The sequence below is a fragment of the Mya arenaria genome, chromosome 3 (assembly GCF_026914265.1).
Source record: "Mya arenaria isolate MELC-2E11 chromosome 3, ASM2691426v1".
NCBI classification, from domain to species: Eukaryota; Metazoa; Mollusca; class Bivalvia; order Myida; family Myidae; genus Mya; species Mya arenaria.
The window spans coordinates 78978773-79002478 of NC_069124.1; the positions used below are offsets into that span (position 1 = coordinate 78978773).

General features: G+C 37.1%; 1 protein-coding gene across 1 annotated transcript; it reads left to right on the plus strand.

The window, feature by feature from the left end:
* Window positions 1-327: 327 nt before the first annotated feature.
* On the plus strand, window positions 328-9947 carry LOC128226860 (5-hydroxyisourate hydrolase-like). Its single transcript, XM_052936945.1, has 4 exons — window positions 328-443; window positions 8801-8919; window positions 9297-9429; window positions 9710-9947. Exons 1-4 carry the CDS (start codon window positions 381-383, stop codon window positions 9797-9799), a joined length of 405 nt encoding a protein of 134 aa, XP_052792905.1. The 5' UTR covers window positions 328-380; the 3' UTR covers window positions 9800-9947.
* The last annotated feature ends 13759 nt before the right edge of the window (window positions 9948-23706 follow it).

The following is a 23706-nucleotide window of genomic DNA, read 5'->3' on the forward strand; positions in this document are numbered from 1 at the left end:
GAAATGCGGATATCTGCTAAGCATTATTTTTTTTAAATAATAATTTCGTTTTATTTGTGGTCAGGCTCTGATTTGGAATCGTATTTCATACTAAAAAAATGATCATATATGTACTTTTTAACGACATAATAGCGTATAATTTCATCTAATTAATATAGAACACACATTCTTTTATTAAAAACACTCCTACATATATAATCTTGAGTTATATTTGAGTTTCATATATGCAATGCTCGGATTTGGGTATCACAAGTTAAAAATATATAATTCGGAGCACATTTGGTTACGCGAAGCTGAAAAGTTACGAGTTTTCGCTATTTAGTGAGACAAAATGTTAGTGTAGTGTAGCCTTCGTAAGATCTCGTTTTGTAAACAAACAAATGTCACAGCCTATTGTAAGGATGGAAGTTACATCAGGACATTTGAAACATCCAGTACCAAACGTGAGAATAAATTTTGTGGTATTTTTAATTAATTTTTACTTTTAAATTGTGGGCGCGTTAGCAGTGTAGATTTGTTTGCTGTAAATCAAATATACAGTCAAAACGTCCCCAAAGTGTACCATTTTAACTCCCCCCGTACGAAGGAGTTTGTTTGCTACTAAAATGAACTGTTTGCTTCTAAGCTGATAACACAGTATTTGGGTATCACAAGTTAAAAATATATAATTCGGAGCACATTTGGTTACGCGAAGCTGAAAAGTTACGAGTTTTCGCTATTTAGTGAGACAAAATGTTAGTGTAGTGTAGCCTTCGTAAGATCTCGTTTTGTAAACAAACAAATGTCACAGCCTATTGTAAGAATGGAAGTTACATCAGGACATTTGAAACATCCAGTCTAAACGTGAGAGTAAATTTTGTGGTATTTTTAATTAATTTTTACTTTTAAATTGTGGGCGCGTTAGCAGTGTAGATTTGTTTGCTGTAAATCAAATATACAGTCAAAACGTCAGCAGTCAAAACGTCCCAAAAGTGTACCATTTTAACTCCCCCGTACGAAGGAGTTTGTTTGCTACTAAAATGAACTGTTTGCTTCTAAGCTGATAAAACAATATTTGAATGGAATTATTATCTAGCAAACCCTTTTGATTGCAATAGTTTCATAGTAGTTATTCATATATTTTTAATATATTGTACCCCAAGAGTAGTTGTATAACAACGCTGGATGGCATCTAAAAGTTAAACCACCGAGTAAAGATAAGAGTGGCCAGCTATGCCATACGCTGTCGAATGCATTTGATATTTCTCATTGACCTTTTGTGGTGGGGATGTTTAGACTTGCTCTTTTATACTGTCACTAAATGTTTTGCTTTGTATGGCAGATTTAAACACATGCAACATAATTATAATTAGTAAAAATGTAATAAGTATGCAATGTTATGATGAAAAATACACATAAATACCGCATTAACCCAAAGTAGATGTATTCAGAATCGTGTATATTTGTACAATTTTAAACTCCACATTAATTATGGTTTATCTAAATTATAACTGTTTCTTTACTTCTAAGATGATTCTTGAGATCAGAGAATAGCATGTCTGTTTGGAGAGAGTGTCTTGAAGGGCTGTTTCACGACGCCTTTCAAAACAAATGTGTGAAATCCTCGTGAAACAGATTTAATTATTTGGATATTATATTTGGCATTCGCGGCATGCGAAGGAACTGCTGAATAAGGGTTCTGATTAACGCGCGTCAGTTACCTCGCTTTCACACTTGTTCTGTTTCCTCTGTATGTTTTAATTGTTACCTTATAATATTCATAGAATTGGTTTCATTTCCAAAAATGTTGGGTGCTTTTATCCCTCATTTTTAGCTCGACTATTCGAAGAATAGGTGGGCTATACTACTCGCCCCGGTGTCGGCGTCCGGTTAAAGTTTTAGGGCAAGTTGGGATTTTCACTTATAGGTCCAATACCCTACATTCAATTGACTTAATACTTCACACAGTTGTTCAGGGCCATCACATCATGAGGTTAGATAACTCCATATTATTCTTTACACAGATATGGCCCCTGATTGACTATGAAACTCGGGTTAAAGTTTTAGGGCAGGTTGGGATATTTATAAATAACTTCTATACCCTTTGTTCAATTGACTTAATACTTCACACAGTTGTTCAGGACCATCACACAATGATGTTTCATAACTCCATATTACCCTTAATACAAGTTATGGACCCTGATTGACTTAGGTTAAAGTTTTAGGGCAAGTTGGGATTTTCACTTAAAACTCCAATACCATTCATTCAATTGACTTAATACTTCACACAGTTGTTCAGAGCCATCACATAATGAGGTTAGATAACTCCATATTATCTTTTATAAAAAATATGGCCCTTGATTGACTATTGGACTTGGGTTAAAGTTTTAGGGCAGGTTGTGATATTTATTAATAACTTCTATACCCTTCATTCAATTGACTGAATACTTCACACAATTATTCAGGACCATCACCCAATGAGGTTACATAAGTCCATATCCTTAATACAAGTTATGGCCCCTGATTGACTTAGGTTAAAGTTTTAGGCAAGTAAAAGTTAAGGGCAAGTTGAGATTTTAATAAAATAACTTCTATACCTTTCATTCAATGCACTTAATAAAATTCAAAATTATTTATGACCATCTTACAACAAGAAACATAACTCCATTTTAACCCTAAATACAAATTATGTCCCTTGAATTATTTTTTTTTAATTTCTTTTGATAGGCACATTTTTACATTCTTAACCAGTTTTTTACCAAGGGAAAACAAGAAGGGCTATACTATATAGCCATTGAATTTTTATTATTATTATTATTTTATTTTAATTTCTTTTGAAAGGCATATTTGTATATTCTTTACCATATATTCATAATGGGAAATCAAGTTATTTGAATGACGTGCGTCATTGTTTGGGCGGGCTGGTGGGAGGGCAGCATCAAAGTCACCTTATGTATTGAATAATTTTAGTTAGGTTTGAAATAAATAGACCAAACTTGGTAATATTTCATTGTTATTGTATTCACTTCTAAGTCAAAGCGGCGAAGTCGAGCGCGCTGTCTTACGACGGCTCTTGTTTCATAAATGTTTAAAGGTGAAGCTGCAAAGCTTGTTATGATAATTTATCTGTTGTGTTCTAGTTCTCAATGACATTATCAAAATAAAGAAGAAAAGCAAACCCCAATTGTATCGTTGCAATACTAAGGCCAGCATTTTTTTATATTGTGGTTTACGGGAGCGCCGACCCTATTTTTTGCCAAAACCAAATAAAAATTAAAGTTCTATCATTATCTTTTATTTTTATTATGGCCGCCGACCGTCATTTTTTCCTGGCTACGAAAAAAGATTGATAACGAAAGATGATTCGGAGACGATTTGTCAAATTTTATCCTATTCCGCTACTATAACGGCTATTTTAATTGGATGTTCACTGCGCTTAATAAGAAGCCAATCAGAATCATCGTAGTGAATTTTCCGTTAAAGGTCAAGTTTTAAGTAGTTCAAAGATTATTAGGAAGTTTGGAAATTTCGTAAGACGAGAATCGAAGAATGGATATGCTGAGGTTGATAGTAGGTTTAGTGATGTTAGGAAAAATCATTCTATGAAGAAGGAAGAGCGAAAGTAGGAGAGGATGCTATCTATGTCGCTATCCCAAAATCTGTATTCTCCAATTTCACATTGAAAATATGGACGAGCGGAATTGGGAAAGGCGCAAGTGAATCAGGATCTCTAAGGATAACAGTACTCGATCTGAAATAATCGGAGGAAATATGGGATTTGCACCTCTTTCATGATGAGACAAAATCAGAACCACTTGAGAAGACGTTCAGTAGGCCAGAGGTTGATGGTGGATATCTAATGTTGGACTTCAATGCCTTTGCGGCAGTTATCGATGTTTCATATTCGATAGAGGGGATAATTCCAACCACTCCAACAAGATCTACCATAACAACTACAATACCTCCAACAACGACTGAGTCATCGACAACAGCCATCACCGAAGTTGAGGATAATAAGAAGGAGAAGGAAAGCAAAGCTGAGGTACTGGGATTGTAGTGGGTTGTTCAATTGGGGGGTTGTAATGTTCAGCATAATCTTCTGTGTATTCGTTTGGTACAAACGCAGGAAAACGAAAGGTCAGGTAGAAAACCTAGTCCAAATATTTGTACGTTGACGGATTTTTTTTTATTTTTGATATGGCAAATCCTTCAGTACAAATTGTTTAGTATCAAAAGTGGGTAGTTATTCCTATCAGGATTCCGGGTTAAAGCATATTGCGTCTATAAAATAACAAAAAACAAGAAATATTACCAAATAATGTTATTTTATATTCCGTACACAAAAAATTAAATATCCAACTTATAATTATGAGTTTGACGGGTTTTCTTCATTTCATTCTGTCAAAACATAACGATATATACATGAAGGACACCTGCAAGGCTTCAGGGCACAATTTTAAAACACTCGGAACATTTCGGCCATGGCCGAGTTGTTACGATTGTATTAACGAGGTCTATCTCGAAGCTTGTCGGAGGAGGCCGAGTTATTGCGATTGGATCGAGTTGTTCCCCTTGGCATAATTGTCTGTGTCAGTCAACTTTCGTTTTATTGGAAAGGTAAACAACATGTTTTAATGCATTAAATGTTTGTTTAGTGCAAAATAACTTTTCACTTACATGGTAAAATATCAATATAAACCTTTATGATCAATTTCAACCATAAAATACTTCACTTCAAACAATTTCAATATTTTTAAAACACCCCCGGTTTTTGCACTAACCCGTTTAGACGTTAATGATTGGAAGAATCCCGTATAACACGTCTATTATTTAAGACTAGTAGAAAACCAAGAACATCGTCAAGTCAAGAGCAGGAAGAGACTCGCAGACTGTGAAAAATCATGAAGAAGAATATTGTATTTTATCAGATTGGATCATTTTTATTTTATGTCGTTTTCAGTATTGAAAGTTGAAACTTAACATTTTTTACATCATGAAATATAAAGTCATTATTATTATTAAAGTTATTAAATATTTTCAATTGATTCTAATCGACAAAACACTTCGAAATCATTGGTACGCAAAGAAAAATTAATGTTATCAGTTGGTGAAGTTGTGGAATAATTTAATGCTCAGTTAAAAAGTAAAACATTAAGACAAAGGAAGTCCGTGCCGAGAAACTGACAGACGGTTGGCGGATGGAGTTTTCAACAGATTGTACTAAGTATGACCTTTATTAGCTCAAGCTTGGAGCATACTAATGTTTAAAGTGGTCTTAACATTGCTTTATGTGCATGTAGATAGAGTTCAACTGAAAAAAACAACAACACTAATTGAGCATTAGCATTTTGCAAAAGCTTTATTCTTGGTCCTTATGAAATATATATTTCAATAAGGTACTATTATTGCCAGAAGTAATTCATTTTTAGAACTGAAAAGATAATGGACAATAATTCGGCACTGACAGTTAAATTTTTAAACATTTCCAAATACTGTACTGATTTGCTAAAACATAATTTCTGATATTCTACAGAAACATTTTGTGCACCTATCTATAAAGGACAATATAGATTCCAGTTTTATTTTTCGTTTATATTTTTGTATGTTCATCTTTACATGATGTTTCAGCCAAGGTCATGGCGTTCATAATGAACGCCATGACCTTGGCTGAAACATCATGTAAAGATGGCATAAAGATGTGCCGGGAGTGGGGTAAACGTAGGATTGTGTAAGGCCCAGCAAAATTAACATCATCTGAGGCTCAGTCGGTCACCGGAGTTGAGGAAGCGCTTCTTTACATATGCGGGGATCCGCTCTTCCACGCAAGGACTTACAGGTACCAAATCATTGTCAAGGAAGGCTTGTCATGCAGTACTTAATAGAGGCATCTTATTAAAAAGGTCGGACATTCAACTTTTCTAGCCTGAAAATCATCTACTTGAATACAAGCCTAACTCAGTGCCCACCCAGTTAATTCTCATAGCATTGTTTAAGTGGCAGCCTGGTGATTCAATATGACTGACAACTTAGTTCACTGTATAAGTACTTTGTTTAAGCCTGTATAACGAACCCATAAAATGAAGGTCACAAATGAATATTTTTGCGTTTTCAGGTCAAACAATGATTTTTGACGATATCTGCTTCTACTGTGGGGTCAGTGATGTTCTAGACACTGATGAAGTGCGAGTTTTAAAGGAACACTTTGACATGGTTTGTCCGATATGCGCAACATGCAGGGAAACAAAACCTTCCATGACTAAGGGGCTAAGAAAACAATAAAAAAGTGCAAACAAATAACAGTTCATATGACCACAAAGAGATGCTTTGAAGTATTAATAGAGACAATTAAAACTGAGGTGTTTATATGTGTAACAATTAATTTTAGTCATAACAGTGACATTGTTACAATTGTTGTATATAATGTCTTCTTTTTGTGTCGCCTGAAAAGACGACATATAGGGGTTACTTTTGTCGGCGGCGGTGTCGGTGGCGGTGTCGGCGGCGGCGTCCGCGTCCCATTTTCGCTTGTCCGGGGTATATCTCCTAAACTATTAGTGGTATCAACTTGAAATTTCATATGTAGATAGATCTAATAGTGCACAAGAACTGTTACTCTTGCTTCCATATTTTTAGAGTTATTGCCCTTTGTTATTTTTCTTGCTTAAAGTTTTGTCCGGGGCATATCTTGTAGAATATAAGAGTTATCAACTTGAAACTTCATATGTAGATAGATCTCATGGAGGGCAAGTGCAGTGCACAATAATATTAACTCTTGCTTTCTTAGTTTTAAAGTTATTGCCCTTTGTTAATTTTCATGCTTGGGTTTTGTCCGGGGCATATCTTGAAGAATATAAGAGGTATCAACTTGAAACTTCATAGCTAGATAGATCTCATTGAGGGCAAGTGCAGTGCACAAGAACCGTTACTCTTGCTGCCATATTTTTTAGAGTTATTGCCCTTTGTTAATGTTCTTGCTTAGGTTTTGTCCGTGGCATATCTCGTAAACTATAGGAGGTATCAATCTGAAACTTATTCCGTAGGTATATCTGATTGAGGGAAAGTGCAGTGCACAAAAACCGTAACTCTTGCATCTATATGTTTAGAGTTATTGCCCTTTGTTAATTTTCATGCTTAAAGTTTTGTCCGGGGCATATTTTGAAGAATATAAGAGTTATCAACTTGAAAGTTCATAGCTAGATAGTTCTCATTGAGGGCAAGTGCAGTGCACAAGAACCGTAACTCTTGCTGCCATATTTTTAGAGTTAATGCCCTTTGTTAAACATGTTTAGGTTTTGTCCGTGGCATATCTCGTAAACTATAAGAGGTATCAACCTGAAACTTATTCCGTAGGTATATCTGATTGAGGGAAAGTGCAGTGCACAAAAACCGTAACTCTTGCATCTATATGTTTAGAGTTATTGCCCTTTGTTAATTTTCAAGCTTAAATTTTGTCCGGGGCATTTCTCGAAAACTATAAGAGTTATCAACTTGAAACTTTATAGATAGATAGATCTTATTGAAGGGGATCGCAGTGCACAAAAACTGTATCTCTTGCTTCCATATTAGAGTTATTGGCTTTTGTTAATTTTCATGTTTAACTTTACTTTGCACACTTTTTTGTGTTTTTATTGTGATCGGTCTTTGTCCGTCGTCCGTCCGTCAACAATTGCTTAAAGAACATCTTCTCTGAAACTATCTGGCCAAATTTAATGAAACTTGACAGGAAGCTTCCTTGGGTGTCCCTCTACAAAATACAACAAGGGGTTACGATTGATTAACAACAACAACAACAACAAAATGGCCGACTTCCTGTTTTGCTTTAAAAAAACATCTTCTCTATCAGTCCAAATTCAATGAAACTTTACAGGAAGCTTCCTTGGGTGACCCTCTACAAAAATACAACTTACACTTGAAAGTTAAATGGCAACATCATTGTCTATAAATGAATAAAATGCCAATCTAACAGCTATAATGTCGACAGTAAATAATTCGTCAGGCGACACATCCGACTCGCGGAGTTCTAGTTTATTTCTAATAGATACATTTTTTACTTGTGTATGGAAAGCTGTAATATGATGATCATCTATGTGAAATAAATTTGTTTGGTTCTTGTAATAGTATTTTTGCTTAAAGCTCAGAATCTTTAAGTGTACTTTAATATGTGACACAAGCTAAAGTGTAAAGAAATACAGCAATTATTTTTGTGTGGTGAGTTTGAACTAGAATGTTATAGTTGGAAACATTTAAAATAGATATTTTTACTACTAAGTAAACATTTAAGACATAGATCTTTCACGCGCAAATTGTGACAGTCATACTTATACAACAAAATCTTTTCATTAATGAAAAAAAAAGTAGACAATTTTCGTTATATTTACGTATTCAAAATAGCATAAAATAACTTAAATCACCTTATTTTCAGTTCAAAATAGTGTCTTTTCAGTTCAATAGTATTATCAAGGTGCAAAAAAAAACAATATACAAGGGTTGTAAAAAATAAAATAAAAATGTTCTATCCTTATTTTTATTTTTATTTTTTTTTGGTCGACTGGGGAAAATTTTGACTTTTATTTTTATTTCTCCACCCCCGACCCAATTTTTTTGAAAAACTTCCCGTTAACCACATAAAGAAATGTTGGCCTAAATGCAAATAAATTGCAAGTCATGATTTTGAAGTAGACTTTAACATCTTTTCATTTCTATGAATTACCATCAACACTGCATACGGGTTACATCTGGAAGCTGGTATACACTGAACTTAATTAATGTATGCTCTTGTCATTAAATAATTGTATTAATATCGTACGTCTGGTGTTTCTAGAGGGTCCCTCCGCTTACAACGCACATTCTGGACACGGCGAGAGGCGTGCCCGCCTCTAACGTCCCAATGCTGTTTTCCCGCCAAAACGAGCGCGGGGACTTCGACCAGATCGAACAAGGGTTAGTAAAAACAACTAGGAACAGTTTGTCTAAGGTTCTTATTATTTTATCCTGTCATTAGTTTCTGTTGTGTTTATACTACGAAGGTAGCATGTAGATGCCATGCTTATGCAGTGCGCCAATTGTGACGTACAGCATTGATTGTTTTTATGAATGCATCTAGATTCAGTGAAACTGAAACACCAAGTATGTCTCTTAATCGTCAAAAGTTTTCCAATCCTTATTATTTGTATTGTTGTTAAAATACCTTCTATATGTAAATTTGAAATAAATACTGTTTTAACTAAATCGTCAATAGTAAATGCTTGAACTTGTCGTGTATGGAAACATGGCATATATAAAACATTTAAAGCAGAAATATGCGGACTTCATTCCAGGACGACAGACAATGACGGCAGGGGCGGCTTTCTGCGGGGCGGTAGCTGGCAGCCGGGCGTCTACCGCCTCCGTTTTGACACGGACGCTTATTTCCAGCAGCAAAACACCACCGGATTTTATCCCTTCGTCGAGGTATACCAAATACATAACACAGAAGCGATTGAGAACGGTTGCGTGGATTATTTAATGTTACAATACAACATGCTCGTATTTCTATCAAACCTGTAAAATAGGGTATGGACTACGTCACATATGTAGTGCAATTAATTGAACCTGATCCAACTCTTTATTAAACGACAAATCTATTAAATATTCTTGCCTTTACAATAATGTTTAAACTTAACATTTACTAACAGTCAATGAAAACACGCCCATTTAGAAACAAACTTGATTGCACACATGCGTATTTCAGGTTGTATTTCGGATAACGGACCCCTGTCAACATTATCACGTGCCACTACTGCTCTCCCCATATGGGTACAGCACTTACCGCGGCAGCTGAGAACGGAACTACCGGATCCTGGCATCATCCGGGGACGAGAAGCAGTAATTGCTTCATCAGTTTATGTACCCTAGTATTGTTTATATAGAAACAGAATTATTCAGAATTGTTATCGCAGAAAAACGAGCAATAATAACAATCAAACTTTGTTTGTTTTTCTGATTGTGGGAAAATGAGGTTTTTGTTCACTGATCAATTATTGAATTCGGTTAACGCTTACAGTTGCTCTCGTTGTTAGCTAACTGTTTTCCTTTGTATCTCTGTCACAAGTTAGCCGCTAGCACGCAAGTTAGCCTTAAGGTTATGGACCACTAAATAAATCCCGTAGATATTCTATAGATAGAAAGATTCATTTTGGTAATGAATACATGATACGGTAACATTAACACGATTTGTAAAATAATTAAGCATTAATTACAACATGCTTCCTAAAACAACATCACATCAACACCAACACACACAAAATAAACTCTTATTTCCCTTGTGGTCATTTGTGTCGATGGCTTGACATATAGATGCAAAAATAATTATCTGGATATATAACTGCAATGTTTATAGATAAGAATATTATATTAAGTATGCCCCCCTTCGAAGAAGAGCGGTATATTGCTTTGCACATGTAGGTCGGTCGGTCGGTCCGTCGGTAGACCAAAGCTAGTCCGAGTGATAACTTAACAATCCCTGGACGTATGGTCACCAAACTTGACATGAAGGTTGGGCATGACCAGTAGATGACCCCTATTGATTTTAGAGGTCATCAGGTCAAAGGTCAAGGTCACAGTGACCTTTAATGGTAAAAGGATTTGAAAGCTTGTCCGAGTGATAACTCAACAATGCCTAGATCAATGGTCATCAAACATGACATGGAGGCTGGGTCTGACCAGTAGATGACCCCTACTGATTTTAGGGGTTAACGGGTCAAAGGTCAAGGTGACAATGACCTTGAATGATAAAGGGTTGTCCGAGTGATAACTCATCAGTGCCTGCACCCATGGCCCTTAGACTTGACTTGGAGATTGGGCCTGATCAGTAGATGATCACTATTGATTTTGGATGTCATCGGGCTAAAGGTCAAGGTCATAGTGACCTTGAATGATAAAAGGTTGTCCTAGTGATAACTCGAAAACCCCTGCACCCATGACCCACAAACTTGACATGGAGGCTGGACCTGACCAGTAGATAACCCCAATTGATTTAAGGAGTCATCGGGTCAAAGGTCAAGGTCACAGTGACCTTGAATAATAAAAGGTTGTCCTAGAGAGATAACTCCACAATGCCTGCACCCATGGCACTTAAACTTGGCATGGAGGTTGGGCCTGACCAGTAGCTGACACCTACCGATTTTAGGGGTCATCTGACCAAAGGTCAAGGTCACAGTGACCTTGGATGATAAAAGGTTGTCTTAGTGATAACTCGACAACACCTGCACCCATGGCCCTCAAACTCGACTTTGAGGTTGGGCCTGACCTGTAGATGACCCCTAATGATTTTGGGGGTCATTGGGTCAAAGGTCACAGTGCCATTGAACACAAAAAGCTTGTCTGTGCGATAACTTGACACTGCTCGCACCCATGACCCTCAAACTTGACATTTAGGTTTTTGGTGACCAGTTGATGACTCCTATGGATTTTGAGGTGAAAGGTCATGGTCATAACTCATATTCATCATTAAAATTTTGTCATGTTTACTTATTCCCTGCTGCGAAGAAGACACTTTTTAATCTGCAAATATCAGTCATCATCTAAACATGATTAACAACTGTACCTAATATCCTCACACTTTGGATGGTCATAATCTTAAAACTGCCTCAAAGGCATCCAATGTCAATGACAAATCAGCTTTCATTTTGGTCCATGCATATTTCATAAAACTGTCCAAGTAATCCTGACAACATTGTCATCGGGGGGGGCATAATGTTTGACAAACATCTCTTGTGAATACAGTATCACAAGATAAGACTGCACATATTTGCTTGTAGATTGTATCGCAGAATATCACAGAATATCACATAAGTTGCTAGTAATCCTATCACATTATTACACTCACAATATATTATTCCTAAGTATGCACATGGAAAATTATAAGCCATTGTGTGCTATTCTAAACACCTGTATTAAAATCTCATGTATCCACAACCGAAATTACAAAAGTTAAAAAAATTAAAATACGAAGTTGTATGAAGTGAGTTATTATTTCAAATTGTTAAGGAAATGGCGTTTAAGGGCAACGTATAGTGAATGGACAACTTTGCACGCGAAATAACATTAAGTCTTAGTTTTAGTTTCAAGACCCTTGATGAAGGTTGTACTTGTGTGATTTTGTGCAATATACTATACGCATCAGTTTGGGTTTTCGTCGGGCTCGCATGCGGTGATCGAGACATTGTTGTCACATTGGCGGTTGTGTGTATGTGTGTGTATGTGTGTGCGTCCGTTCTTCCGTGCGTAGGTGCGTCCTTCAAGACTTTATCTTGTCCGGGCTGTATCTTGTACCTCAAATGTCAAGGTCACGCAAATAGGTCAAAGGTTGACGTGACTACTGTTGATAAAAGTTAACCTTCTCCAGGTAATATCTTTACCATGCATTACATCGGTTATATTATGGCGGTTCAGTGTATGTGCGTGCGGTACTGCATCCGTCCGGACTGAACATTGGGTGGGCTGTACATTGACCACGCGATATAGGTTTTTCAAAATCTTGCCATGAATGTTCATCATGATGAGGTAGCGGATCGCGCTCAGTACCAAGGTTTGTTTCTCAAAGGTCAAGGTGACGCTTTGAGATCAAAGGTTGAAATGATTACTGTTGATAGAGTGTACCTTTTCGGCCATGCTTTATTTTGTATATCGTTAATACAATGTAGCATTTCAAGACAGTTAAAATGACTATCGAGCCCATGTGCGGTGAGCTAGACATAGCTGTCACAATGTCAGTTCTGTGTATGTACTAAGTGTGTTCGCCCGTCCGGACTGAACTTGCCCGGGCTGTATCTTGACCATGCATTTCAGGATTTACAAAATAACTTGCCATGAAGGTTCAGCATGATGAGTTGGCGTGTCGCGCCTAAGTCCTAGGTCAGTACCTCAAAAGGTCAGGTTCACGCTTAAGAGGTCAAAGGTTGAAATATGTCTGTATCAAAGGCTCTTTCGACATTTCGCCCGTTTACACCTAGATTTTTTGAAAAGACGCACCGACCAGTGTTGCAAACTTTGTTACATGTTTCTACAGTACACTATTAACTTGAAAGGTAAACAATATCATAGATATTTAAAAACATATCACCAATAAAGGTTCACCCGAAGTCGAAAATCAAAGACAAGTTTAGCTGAATCTGAAACATTACGGAACACTTTTCTTCCTCTTGTAATTGTTTACAATAAGTTTTTAGCCGTATCGGATGTACTCTCGCCCTTTCTTCTATGAACGTCATTCAGCGACTTCATATAAAACTGAATATGAGGACTACATCAATAACCTACAGAATAAATGCAGTTGTGCCGAGACATACGAAAGAATAATACAAAACCGCCGCATGCAATCAAACGAAACATTATGGCATTAGCTCAAAGAAGAACTCTTGTCGGTTGGTATCGTTACATGATTACATTAGGAAGATCGGGGTTCGTTCTAAATTGACAAATAAATGGAACGGTTCATGCCTGGTGACAATGGAAGTCGATGACCTTGTTTGTATGGTCGAGCGGACACCCGAATGCAAATCAAGGGTGTATAAAAGTTAGCTACAGTCAGTTGAAGACACAAAAAGGCAAAAAAAGAAGGGACAAAGAAAGAAAGACGAAGAGGAGGAAGTTATTGCAAGATTGCAGTTGAGAAAGACGACACCGGAAATACGTAGCTCAAACACCATGATGAAGAGGACAGGCCGCAGGAAGACAAGAAGAAGAAGGGGCATCTGGGGAGCAGAAAGCGGGAAGAGGCGTGCGACAGAAGAGGAGGAGGATGGTATCAGCTTGACGACACGCTCATCAGCAAGAAGAACAGCAAGTGTGGCACCAGTGCCATTGTATAGAGACAAAACTGGAACACTCCGGCCAAAATCAACTCACATTCTATTGAGAGGCACAGCGGGACTGGATCAGTGTCGGGGTGATGTTGTTTGAAACAAATATGGATGAACTGAAGTGGCAACCAAAAGGCTTGAGATATATGTCACGTGAACAAAAGTTGATGTCACATGAACATGCTGCCATGTTTATAGAGCACGAGCGGAAGGGTAGCATACAGAGCATGGTCGTCGGGCATTACTGGACAGATATAACATCTAAGTTTGGAAGAGGCAGCACTCCAGAAGTCGAGGAAAATACCAGACAAAGAACCGGGAGTTAGCTCCGTTACTACAACTTGGTATTCATCAAAAAATGTTGCAAAGGGACCTGTGGACGAGGATCGAGTATCTTCTATCAGCAGCAGTTTAACAAAGACACATAGATGGACTGACACTGATTTCTTGACCAGTACCCTAGACGAAGCAGGCGTCTTTAGTTGCGTGTTTAATCATGAGCTTCGATCATTGTTATTGTTAGTCATTTATTAATCAAAGTTAATTACTCTTACTATACACTCATATTTTTGTTTTAAACATGCAAACATTATTTGTAATTGTTTGTGATGATTTGGAAAACAATTCCTTATTATTTTATGTACTATGAAGTGTTTCTCGCTATCATAATTTTATAATCCAGAAGAACTATTTAAATAGGAAGGGGGAAGTGAAATGTAATTGGCTATGCATATTCGCCGAACAGTTTTCAAAATAGTAATATTTTAAATGTTTAATCTACCTGGTTAATCTAATAGTGTCTGTGATTTTTTTTTTATTTTATTGTGAACAGTAACTTGTATTGGTCTCAAAAATAAATTAATTCCCCCTGTCAATACGTTGTATTGTATACGCCGTTCAGTGGCTATACATAGCTCATGGTTTAGTGTACTAACTACTCTGTAGAATGCCATTTCACGCTGTTTATTGAAACACGGGAGCAAGGCCGTGTGCTTTGGGCGGTCTCTTTTACTCGTAATAATATCTTCGTAAAACGAACTTTATAGGTAAATGCTATACTTCTCTACAAGGTTACATTAAACCATATTTTACGTTGTTAACGTCACGGACGATCACAATTACGGTAACGTATCATTGTGATTTCGTCCGGGATTGGATGAGATTGGCTGTGGCACCACAAACCATTTATTTTTTGTAAGAACTAACTAACAACCGTTAACCATTACACACGATAGGCTTGAACATCTGGTCCAAGATCAATCAGAAGCCTGAATAATCCAAAACGGCCAATCTTATCCGATCAAAGCCGAATCCACGCAAGAATTTGCATACGTTGTTTATATCATCTTCTTTGTGGTGGATCTGCGGAGTACAAATGGAGCATCATTGCTTCTCCCTACATGCGCAAAGAGCATGGGCGGCCCGTCCTCAACTTAGACGTTTCATCAACGTTGAAGCATGCATGTAAGGTTCGCCATGAAAACACCTGGAACATAATGTTTCAGTACGATTTTCATGCCGGTTGGTCCAATGTCATATAAAAACTTGAATGCTTGTCTGCATATATCATTTCCCTGAAACATTTTTCATACAGCTGTGTGAAGTTAGCTAAACATACGACATTGGACATTAAAAGATGAAAGTCGTGCTGGCACAACATTGGACAACGTTCTAAAATGAAGGTCATGCTGGCACGACATTGGACATTCAAAAACGGAAGTCATGCTGGCACGACAATGGGCATTAGACATTCAAAAACGGAAGTCATGCTGGCACGACAATGGGCATTAGACATTCAAAAACGGAAGTCATGCTGGCACGACATTGGACATTCAAAAATGAAAGTCATGCTGGCACGACATTGGACATTCAAAAACGAAAGTCGTGCTGGCACGATATTGGACATTCAAAAACGAAGGTCGTGCTGGCACGCCATTGGACATTGGACATTCAAAAATGGAAGTCGTGCTGGCACGCCATTGGACATTCAAAAAGGAAGGTCGTGCTGGCACGCCATTGGACATTGGACATTCAAAAATGAAAGTCGTGCTGGCACGCCATTGGACATTGGGCATTCAAAAATGAATGTCGTGCTGGCACGCCATTGGACATTGGACATTCAAAAATGAAAGTAGTGCTGGCACGCCATTGGACATTCAAAAACGAAAGTCGTGCTGGCACGCCATTGGACATTCAAAAATGAAAGTCGTGCTGGCACGCCATTGGACATTTAAAAATGAATGTCGAGCCAGTACGACATCGGACATTAGACATTCAAAAATGAAAGTAGTGCTGTCACGACATTGGATATTCAAAAATGAAAGTAGTGCTGGCACGACATTGGACATTCAAAAATGAAAGTAGTGCTGGCACGACATTGGACATTCAAAAATGAAAGTAGTGCTGGCACGACATTGGACATTCAAAAATGAAAGTCATGCTGGCACGACATTGGACATTCAAAAATGCATGTCGAGCTGCTGGCACGACATTGGACATTCAAAAATGAATGTCGAGCTGCTGGCACGACATTGGACATTGAACATTCAAAACTGAAAAACGTGCTGGCACGACATTCGACATTGGGCATTCAAAAATGAAATTCTTGCTATATTTTGCAATTTTCTTCGAACTTTAACGATGATGATGTCAAAGGTACGTACAGAAAAGAAATATCACTGCTTTGGAATTTGTTAGGTTTATATAATTTTTTGCGTCTGGTTTATTTTCAACCACTTACTCGATTGTTATCAATAGTGTCAGTTATGTCCGAGACCATTTCCAATGGCTCTGGTGTCAAACTTTACATTTATATATTTTGTATTCTGTGAAACCTAGAAAAAACGTCTGTCGTATGTGACGAAGAAGTCTTTTGGAATTATTTAATGTCGATGTGACTGATTATAAAACACTATGTGATAATAATGTCGACTTATGAATACCCAAAAGGTTTATCAAACATATTATTTCATACAAGCGTAACCAAATGAAGACGACGTAGCATGTTTAACTAATTGTGTCGGTAAAAAATAAGTCGGTTACTAAATCGACACCAGATTGACAATAGTTCATGTTATAATACGTAAAACCGAAATAAAATATATGTACGAACGATTACATTAATACTTGTTGGAATGCATGTGTATATTTTCAATATGTCGTTAAATACTGTGAATACAATTATTTTCAATGCGTTTATAAATGGTACTGGATGTATAGCAGTGTTGTGTTAACAATAAAGCTTATTAAAGTGTGCAATTTTGAAAACATTATCACTTTTTTGTCTACATATAATTCTCGACCATTTATAAGTATATTCAGTTGAATCTTTCTGTGCATATTTGACATCATATGTATCTGTATCATGCTTAAGTTTCAAAAATATTGATGGAAATTGCAATGACAATGCCATCTTGGTGTAAATAAATTTTATTATCGTTCATTGCTTTTGTGATCTCCAACCCTTCCTCAAATAATTAAAAGACAATATATATAAAGAATTTATTCCGAAAATACATGCCATCCAAATAAATTGAACGCCGGAAAAAAAACATTCATGCCTAAAACATGTTATACATTAATTTGAATGTCCAATGTCCAGCACGACATTCATTGTTTGAATGTCTTTTGTCGAATGTCGCGCCAGCACGAAGTTCATTAATGAATGTCCAATCAATGCCATGCCAGCACGACTTTTATATTTGAATGTTCAATGTCGGGCTAGAACGACATTCAATTTTGAATATTCAATGTTCAATGGTGAGCTGGCACGACATAATTTTTGAATGTCCAATGTTGTGCCAGCACGACGTTCATATTTGAATGTCTAATCTCCAAAGTAGCACGACTTTCATTTTTGAATTCATACCATGTAAAGCTTATGCTCGACCCCATTATACAGTTCCTTTTCATCTGTTTATACTGCCGTATATTATTTATACGGGAATCGACTATTTCACCATCAAGATGGCAAAATATTGTTCATTACTACATTCTCCTATGGTTCGGACAAAGTTATTCTAAACTAAGGCTAAAGGTTTATTGATTGGTCAATATGTGTCCAAAGATATATATTAACCAATCAAATCGATAAGCAAACTAGTCAAAATATAGACGGTGGACAACTTATCAAGGTTTAATGGAGTTGTCTGACGACGAAACTGTTACTAGTCGAACCCCGTTGGCTCGAGCTCGCTTGGCTCGAATTCCTCGTTGGCTCTAAAGGACGTTTTCTTTATACTAAAGCTAAGCATTTCCGAGGCTCGAGATATTTTCGCCGGTCCCACGGAGTTCGAGCCAAAAAGGTTTGACTGTATATATATCTCTAAAGACGAATTGTAGTACTGTCCTGTTGTCATTTGGATGTGGGGAAATATGTCTGTACTACATATGTTTTAAATACTTATAAAAATATTTGTATACGCATTTAAAGCTGCACTCTCACAGATTGAACGTTTTTACAACTGTTTTTATTTTATTTTTGTCTTGGAATGAGCCGAGTTCTGCGAAATTCCATGGAAACCAGTTATATAAGACTGTTGACAAAAAACAAGATCGCAGATTTTTATATTCAAGTTCAAAAAATGATGTTATAAGCATTTTTCTTAAACCGTTAGCAATAAAACATTAATTTTCGAACGGAAATATGAAAATATGCGATCTGATCTTTTGTCAGCAGTCCTTTATCACTGGTCTTTCCAAGACAAAAAAAATAAAAAAAAAGTTGTAAAAACGGTTAATCTGTGAGCTTTAATAGAAGCTGTGTGAAGTTAAACATACGACATTGGACATTCAAATATGAATGCACGACATTGGACATTCAAATACGAAAGTTATGCTGGTACGATATTGGACATTCAAATACGAAAGCCTAGTTGGCACGACATTGGACATTCAAATACGAAAGTCGTGCTGGCACGACAAAATTACGAAAGCCTAGTTGGCACGACATTCAAAAATGAAGGTCATGCTTGCACGACATTTGAAATTCGACATTCAAAAACGAAAGTCGTGTTCGCAAGACAATGGACAAGGGACATTCAAAAATGAATGTTGTGCCAGCACGACATTGGACATTCAAAAATGAAAGTCGTGCTGGCACGACATTGGACATTCAAAAATGAAAGTCGTGCTGGCACGACATAGGACATTGGACATTCAAAAAGTTTCATTTTTGAATGTCCAATGTCCAATGTCGTGTCAGCACGAGTTTCATTTTTGAATGCACAACGTCCAATGTCGTGTCAGCATGTGTCAGAATGTCCAATGCCGTATGTTATGCTTACTTCACACAGCTTTTAATAGATTGCACCCATGATCACCACATTTTGTTTAAAATCAGAATTCATTGCAATGAGCAGGAGTGACTCAAAATACTTCTAGGATTTTCAGTTTCTTCTAAATATCTTGATAACTCTGACGTATGTCCGAAGAAATCATTATACAGAATCGTCGTATAAGCACTTATAAATGATTGAAAACAAATGAAGAATACACATTTCAATAATTACTTTTCATCAATGGAATTTTATTTCCATCTAAGTCTTCTTTCTTTCCATCTCCTGATACATCAGTGAGTGAATCATTTTGAAGTTTTTCGTTAAAAAATCAATATTTCAAACCGATTCTTGTCGAATATTTATTGGTTTACCCCCATCTTTATTCATTTCGATCAAATCATGATCTCGAAAATGCGACTGATATTTTGTATTTTAAACTTCTGTTGTTGTTGTTTTTTCATACGTATAGTATTGAATCTTTTGCTTATAATTTTATTTCGAAGGACTTGAATTTAGATATTTTATTCATTCAGGATTCTTCGTCAACATTAATATCTACAGGCAAATCATCTGATTGAAACATCATCAATGTTTCCGCGCAGTCATTCTCGCATAGTTCTAATATTACATAAAGAAATAAAAAAAATCATATATTTTAAGAAGAAATATCGCCATTTCACATGATTGTTCTAACTTGATGGTTTCACAGAGAGGTATAAAACTGTATATCAGTCGCCAAGTGTAATCTTTCTTTATATTTATATGTGTGTATTATTATAAATATTTAAAGTAAAATACATATTATATCGCTTTGAATTTCTATAGGAATAATTATGCATTAAGTGTAGCCACTGTTACAGATTGTATACATTGTACATACAGTGCCTTGTTGTAAATGACTTTTTAGTATAAAAATTTTGCAAACGAGCGCGTCCAATTAGAGTATATAGGACAAACATTATGAGTGAAAGAGAACATGTGCACTTCCTCAGCTAACTGCCTATATGTTATGTAGTACTTTTACACATGTACGTGAAGTTAGCGGCCTAGCGGCCTAGCGGCGTGAAGTTAGCGGCCTAGCGACCTAACGGCGTGAAGTTAGCGGCCTGGCGGCCTAGCGGCCTAGCGGCGTGAAGTTGGCGGCCTAATTATTTTTTTCTATTTCCAAGCAATTGTTAATGCGTTTTTTAAAAAAGTTGAAAAACGCTTCAGAGTGAAAATTTGTGCATAAAACAGTTAATTTAAAATTGTTTTAAAATAAAAGGTAAAGAAAAATATTCTGAATAGATAACAATTTAAGGCCGCTATGTAACTATATGAATAAAAAACTTTGATTTATCATTGTTTTTTTTAAAAAAAAAACGCATTAACAATTGCTTGGAAATAGAAAAAATAATTAGGCCGCCAGGCCGCCAGGCCGCTAGGCCGCCAACTTCACGCTGCTAGGCCGCCAGGCCGCTAACTTCACGCCGCTAGGCCGCTAACTTCACGCCGCTAGGCCGCTAACTTCACGTACATCTTTTACACAAGTTCCAATAAGCAAGGATTGACAAAATCACTGGAACAACATAATCAGTGTGCATTACTGTCCTCAAAAATACCAAATATAAATGGTTTGATAACTATAGTATCCATTCATATAATTATGTATGGCATATTGGTGGTATTTAACAGCTCATCTTACTGTAATTCTTTTTCGATACTTACATGTTTGTAATTAAAAGATAAAATCGTTAACTGACAATCCTGATGGTAAACTATGTGTTATTCTTGACATACTTTCGCCCCCAGTCAAATCGTACTCCAGTGGCACGTGCGCTACCCCAGATACAAGATTAGCATTGCTGTGACGTAATGTACTTTGGGCTCTAGGGGACGCAAACAAATTTTACTCGAATCGCCGGTAACCCTAAGGGAACAGTAATCTGTGTACAAATTGTTCAATAAACATGTTTATTAGGCCATAAAGACCATCAATAAATTAGAATTAGTGATGTTTATTAAACTCATCTTCTAATTATGATAACACACACAAAAAAATCTCCGTTGGTTACTAAACGCTATTTTTGTATTTGTTTTTTTAAAGAGTACTTTTTTGTTATACAAAGGTGCTTAAATGTCGATTCAAGATTATTTTTGAGACCATCTGTGTTCGACTTGATGGCTAATTGTGAAAGGTCATCGGGTAGTTGAAAGGGCAGGCCCCGGTTACACCATACGTTGACCCCAGAGTCCAGATGTGATGTACTGATGGCCGTCAGCCGCATTCGACCACTAACCAGCCGCATTCAACCACTAACCAGCCGCATGCAACCACTTACCAGCAACATTTCGATATGAAGATGGAACAATACGAAATAACAAACAAACTGTTCAGTTTGTAAATGTGCATGACATTGGACGCTCAAAACCACCCTCATAAGTTCTGTTGGTTTGATGAACATCGATGGCTCTTAGATTAATTGCCAGTGGACAATGGTATTGTTACCTATGGCGAAATTACAACCATTTTAAGTGATTTTAGATTTTATTGTAAACGATCTTGACACCATATAAAGAGCAAAGCCATTCACCGATGATGGAAATACGACTTTTAAGCGCCAATTATAGGTAAATTTGCGCAACCACAAGTCATTTGAGTGGTTTTATGGCGGTTATCGCCACAAGTGGCCGGTCGGGCAGGATATGAAGGTTGTATGGCAATGTTGGAGGTTATAGAGGCGGACACACGAATCGAAGCCTGGACAATAGCCGCGGCACTGGGTAACAAGTCAACAAGCAGTGCCGTAAATTGCACATTGTCTTAATGTTACGATTATCAGTCTGTAATGAGCTAGTGTCAGTTCTAATATTCCGTTTCAACTAATGATTAACTTTAAATGGACTTTTTTCAGTTCTTTGTAAATATACAGTTTGACACATGAAGAGTATTTAAAATTTTCCTTCACCAAGCGAAGTTAAAATCACCATTGAAAGCATATCAGGATAATGATAGAATAAATGTAAATTCAGAATATTGGCTTCGAAGTTCGAAACGCTAAGACAAAGATGTCTTATGACGTAACTTCGGTGGTTCTCCCGTTGACGTGAATCTCGTTATTTACTGGTTCCCGCTGACCGGCGATGGCCGCTGGGTCCCGGGAGACGCCGCGGTTGGACAATACGAGCGTTATCTCGAGCACGCATCGCGCACCGGCTGCACGAGCGATTGGTTCTCAGATTGCTATGGAACATTTGAGTGTCAGATCACCTGTGCGCATCGAACAGATAAAGAAGCAAATTGTTAAGCTCATCAACAGCATTTTACTGTACTAGTTTTGATGTACGTGAAGTTAGCGGCCTAGCGGCCTAGCGGCCTAGCGGCGTGAAGTTAGCGGCCTAGCGGCCTAGCGGCCTAGCGGCGTGAAGTTAGCGGCCTGGCGGCCTAGCGGCCTGGCGGCGTGAAGTTGGCGGCCTAGCGGCCTAGCGGCCTGGCGGCCTAATTATTTTTTCTATGTCCAAGCAATTGTTAATGCGTTTTTTTTTAAAACAATGATAAATCAAGGTTTTTTATTCATATAGTTACATAGCGGCCTTAAATTGTTATCTATTCAGAATATTTTTCTTTACCTTTTATTCTAAAACAATTTAAAATTAACTGTTTTATGCACAAATTATCACTCTGAAGCGTTTTTCAACTTTTTTTCAAAAAAGTCGATCAAGCACTTCAGCGGCCTAGCGGCCTAGCGGCCTAGCGGCGTGAAGTTAGCGGCCTGGCGGCCTAGCGGCCTAAAATGGTATCCTATTTCAAACCATGTATACATGCATTTTCTTCTAAAACAATGACATATTAGCTGTTTTTTGCACAAATTAACACTTTGAAGCTATTAGCGATTATCAACATTTTTTGTAAAGCGTCGATTAAGCAGTCAGCTATTTCAAAGCATTACACATGCCTGATCTTCTAAAACAATGATATATTTACTGTTTTATGCACAAATTATCACTCTAAAGCGTTTTTTATTTTATTTTTTCAAAAAAGTTGATCGAGCACTTCAGCGGCCTAGCGGCCTAGCGGTGTGAAGTTAGCGGCCTGGCGGCCTAGCGGCCTAGCGGCCTAAAATTGTTTCCTATTTCAAACCATGTATACATGCATTTTCTTTTAAAACAATGATATATTAACTGTTTTTTTATGCACAAATTAACACTTTGAAGCTATTAGCGATGATCAACAGTTTTTTTTTTTTAAAGTGTCGATAAAGCAGTCAGCTATTTCAAAGCATTAAACATGCCTATTCTTCTAAAACAATGATGTATTTACTGTTTTTATGCACAAATTATCACTCTGAAGCGTTTTTCAATTCTTTTCCAAAAAAGTCGATCGAGCACTTCAGCGGCCTAGCGGCCTAGCGGCGTGAAGTTAGCGGCCTGGCGGCCTAGCGGCCTAGCGGCCTAAAATTGTTTCCTATTTCAAACCATGTATACATGCATTTTTTTCTTAAACAATGATATATTAACTGTTTGGATGCACAAATTAACACTTTGAGGCTATAAGCGATAATCAACATAATTTTTTTTCAAAAAGTCGATTGAGCAGTCAACTATTTCAAAGCATTAAACATGGCTGA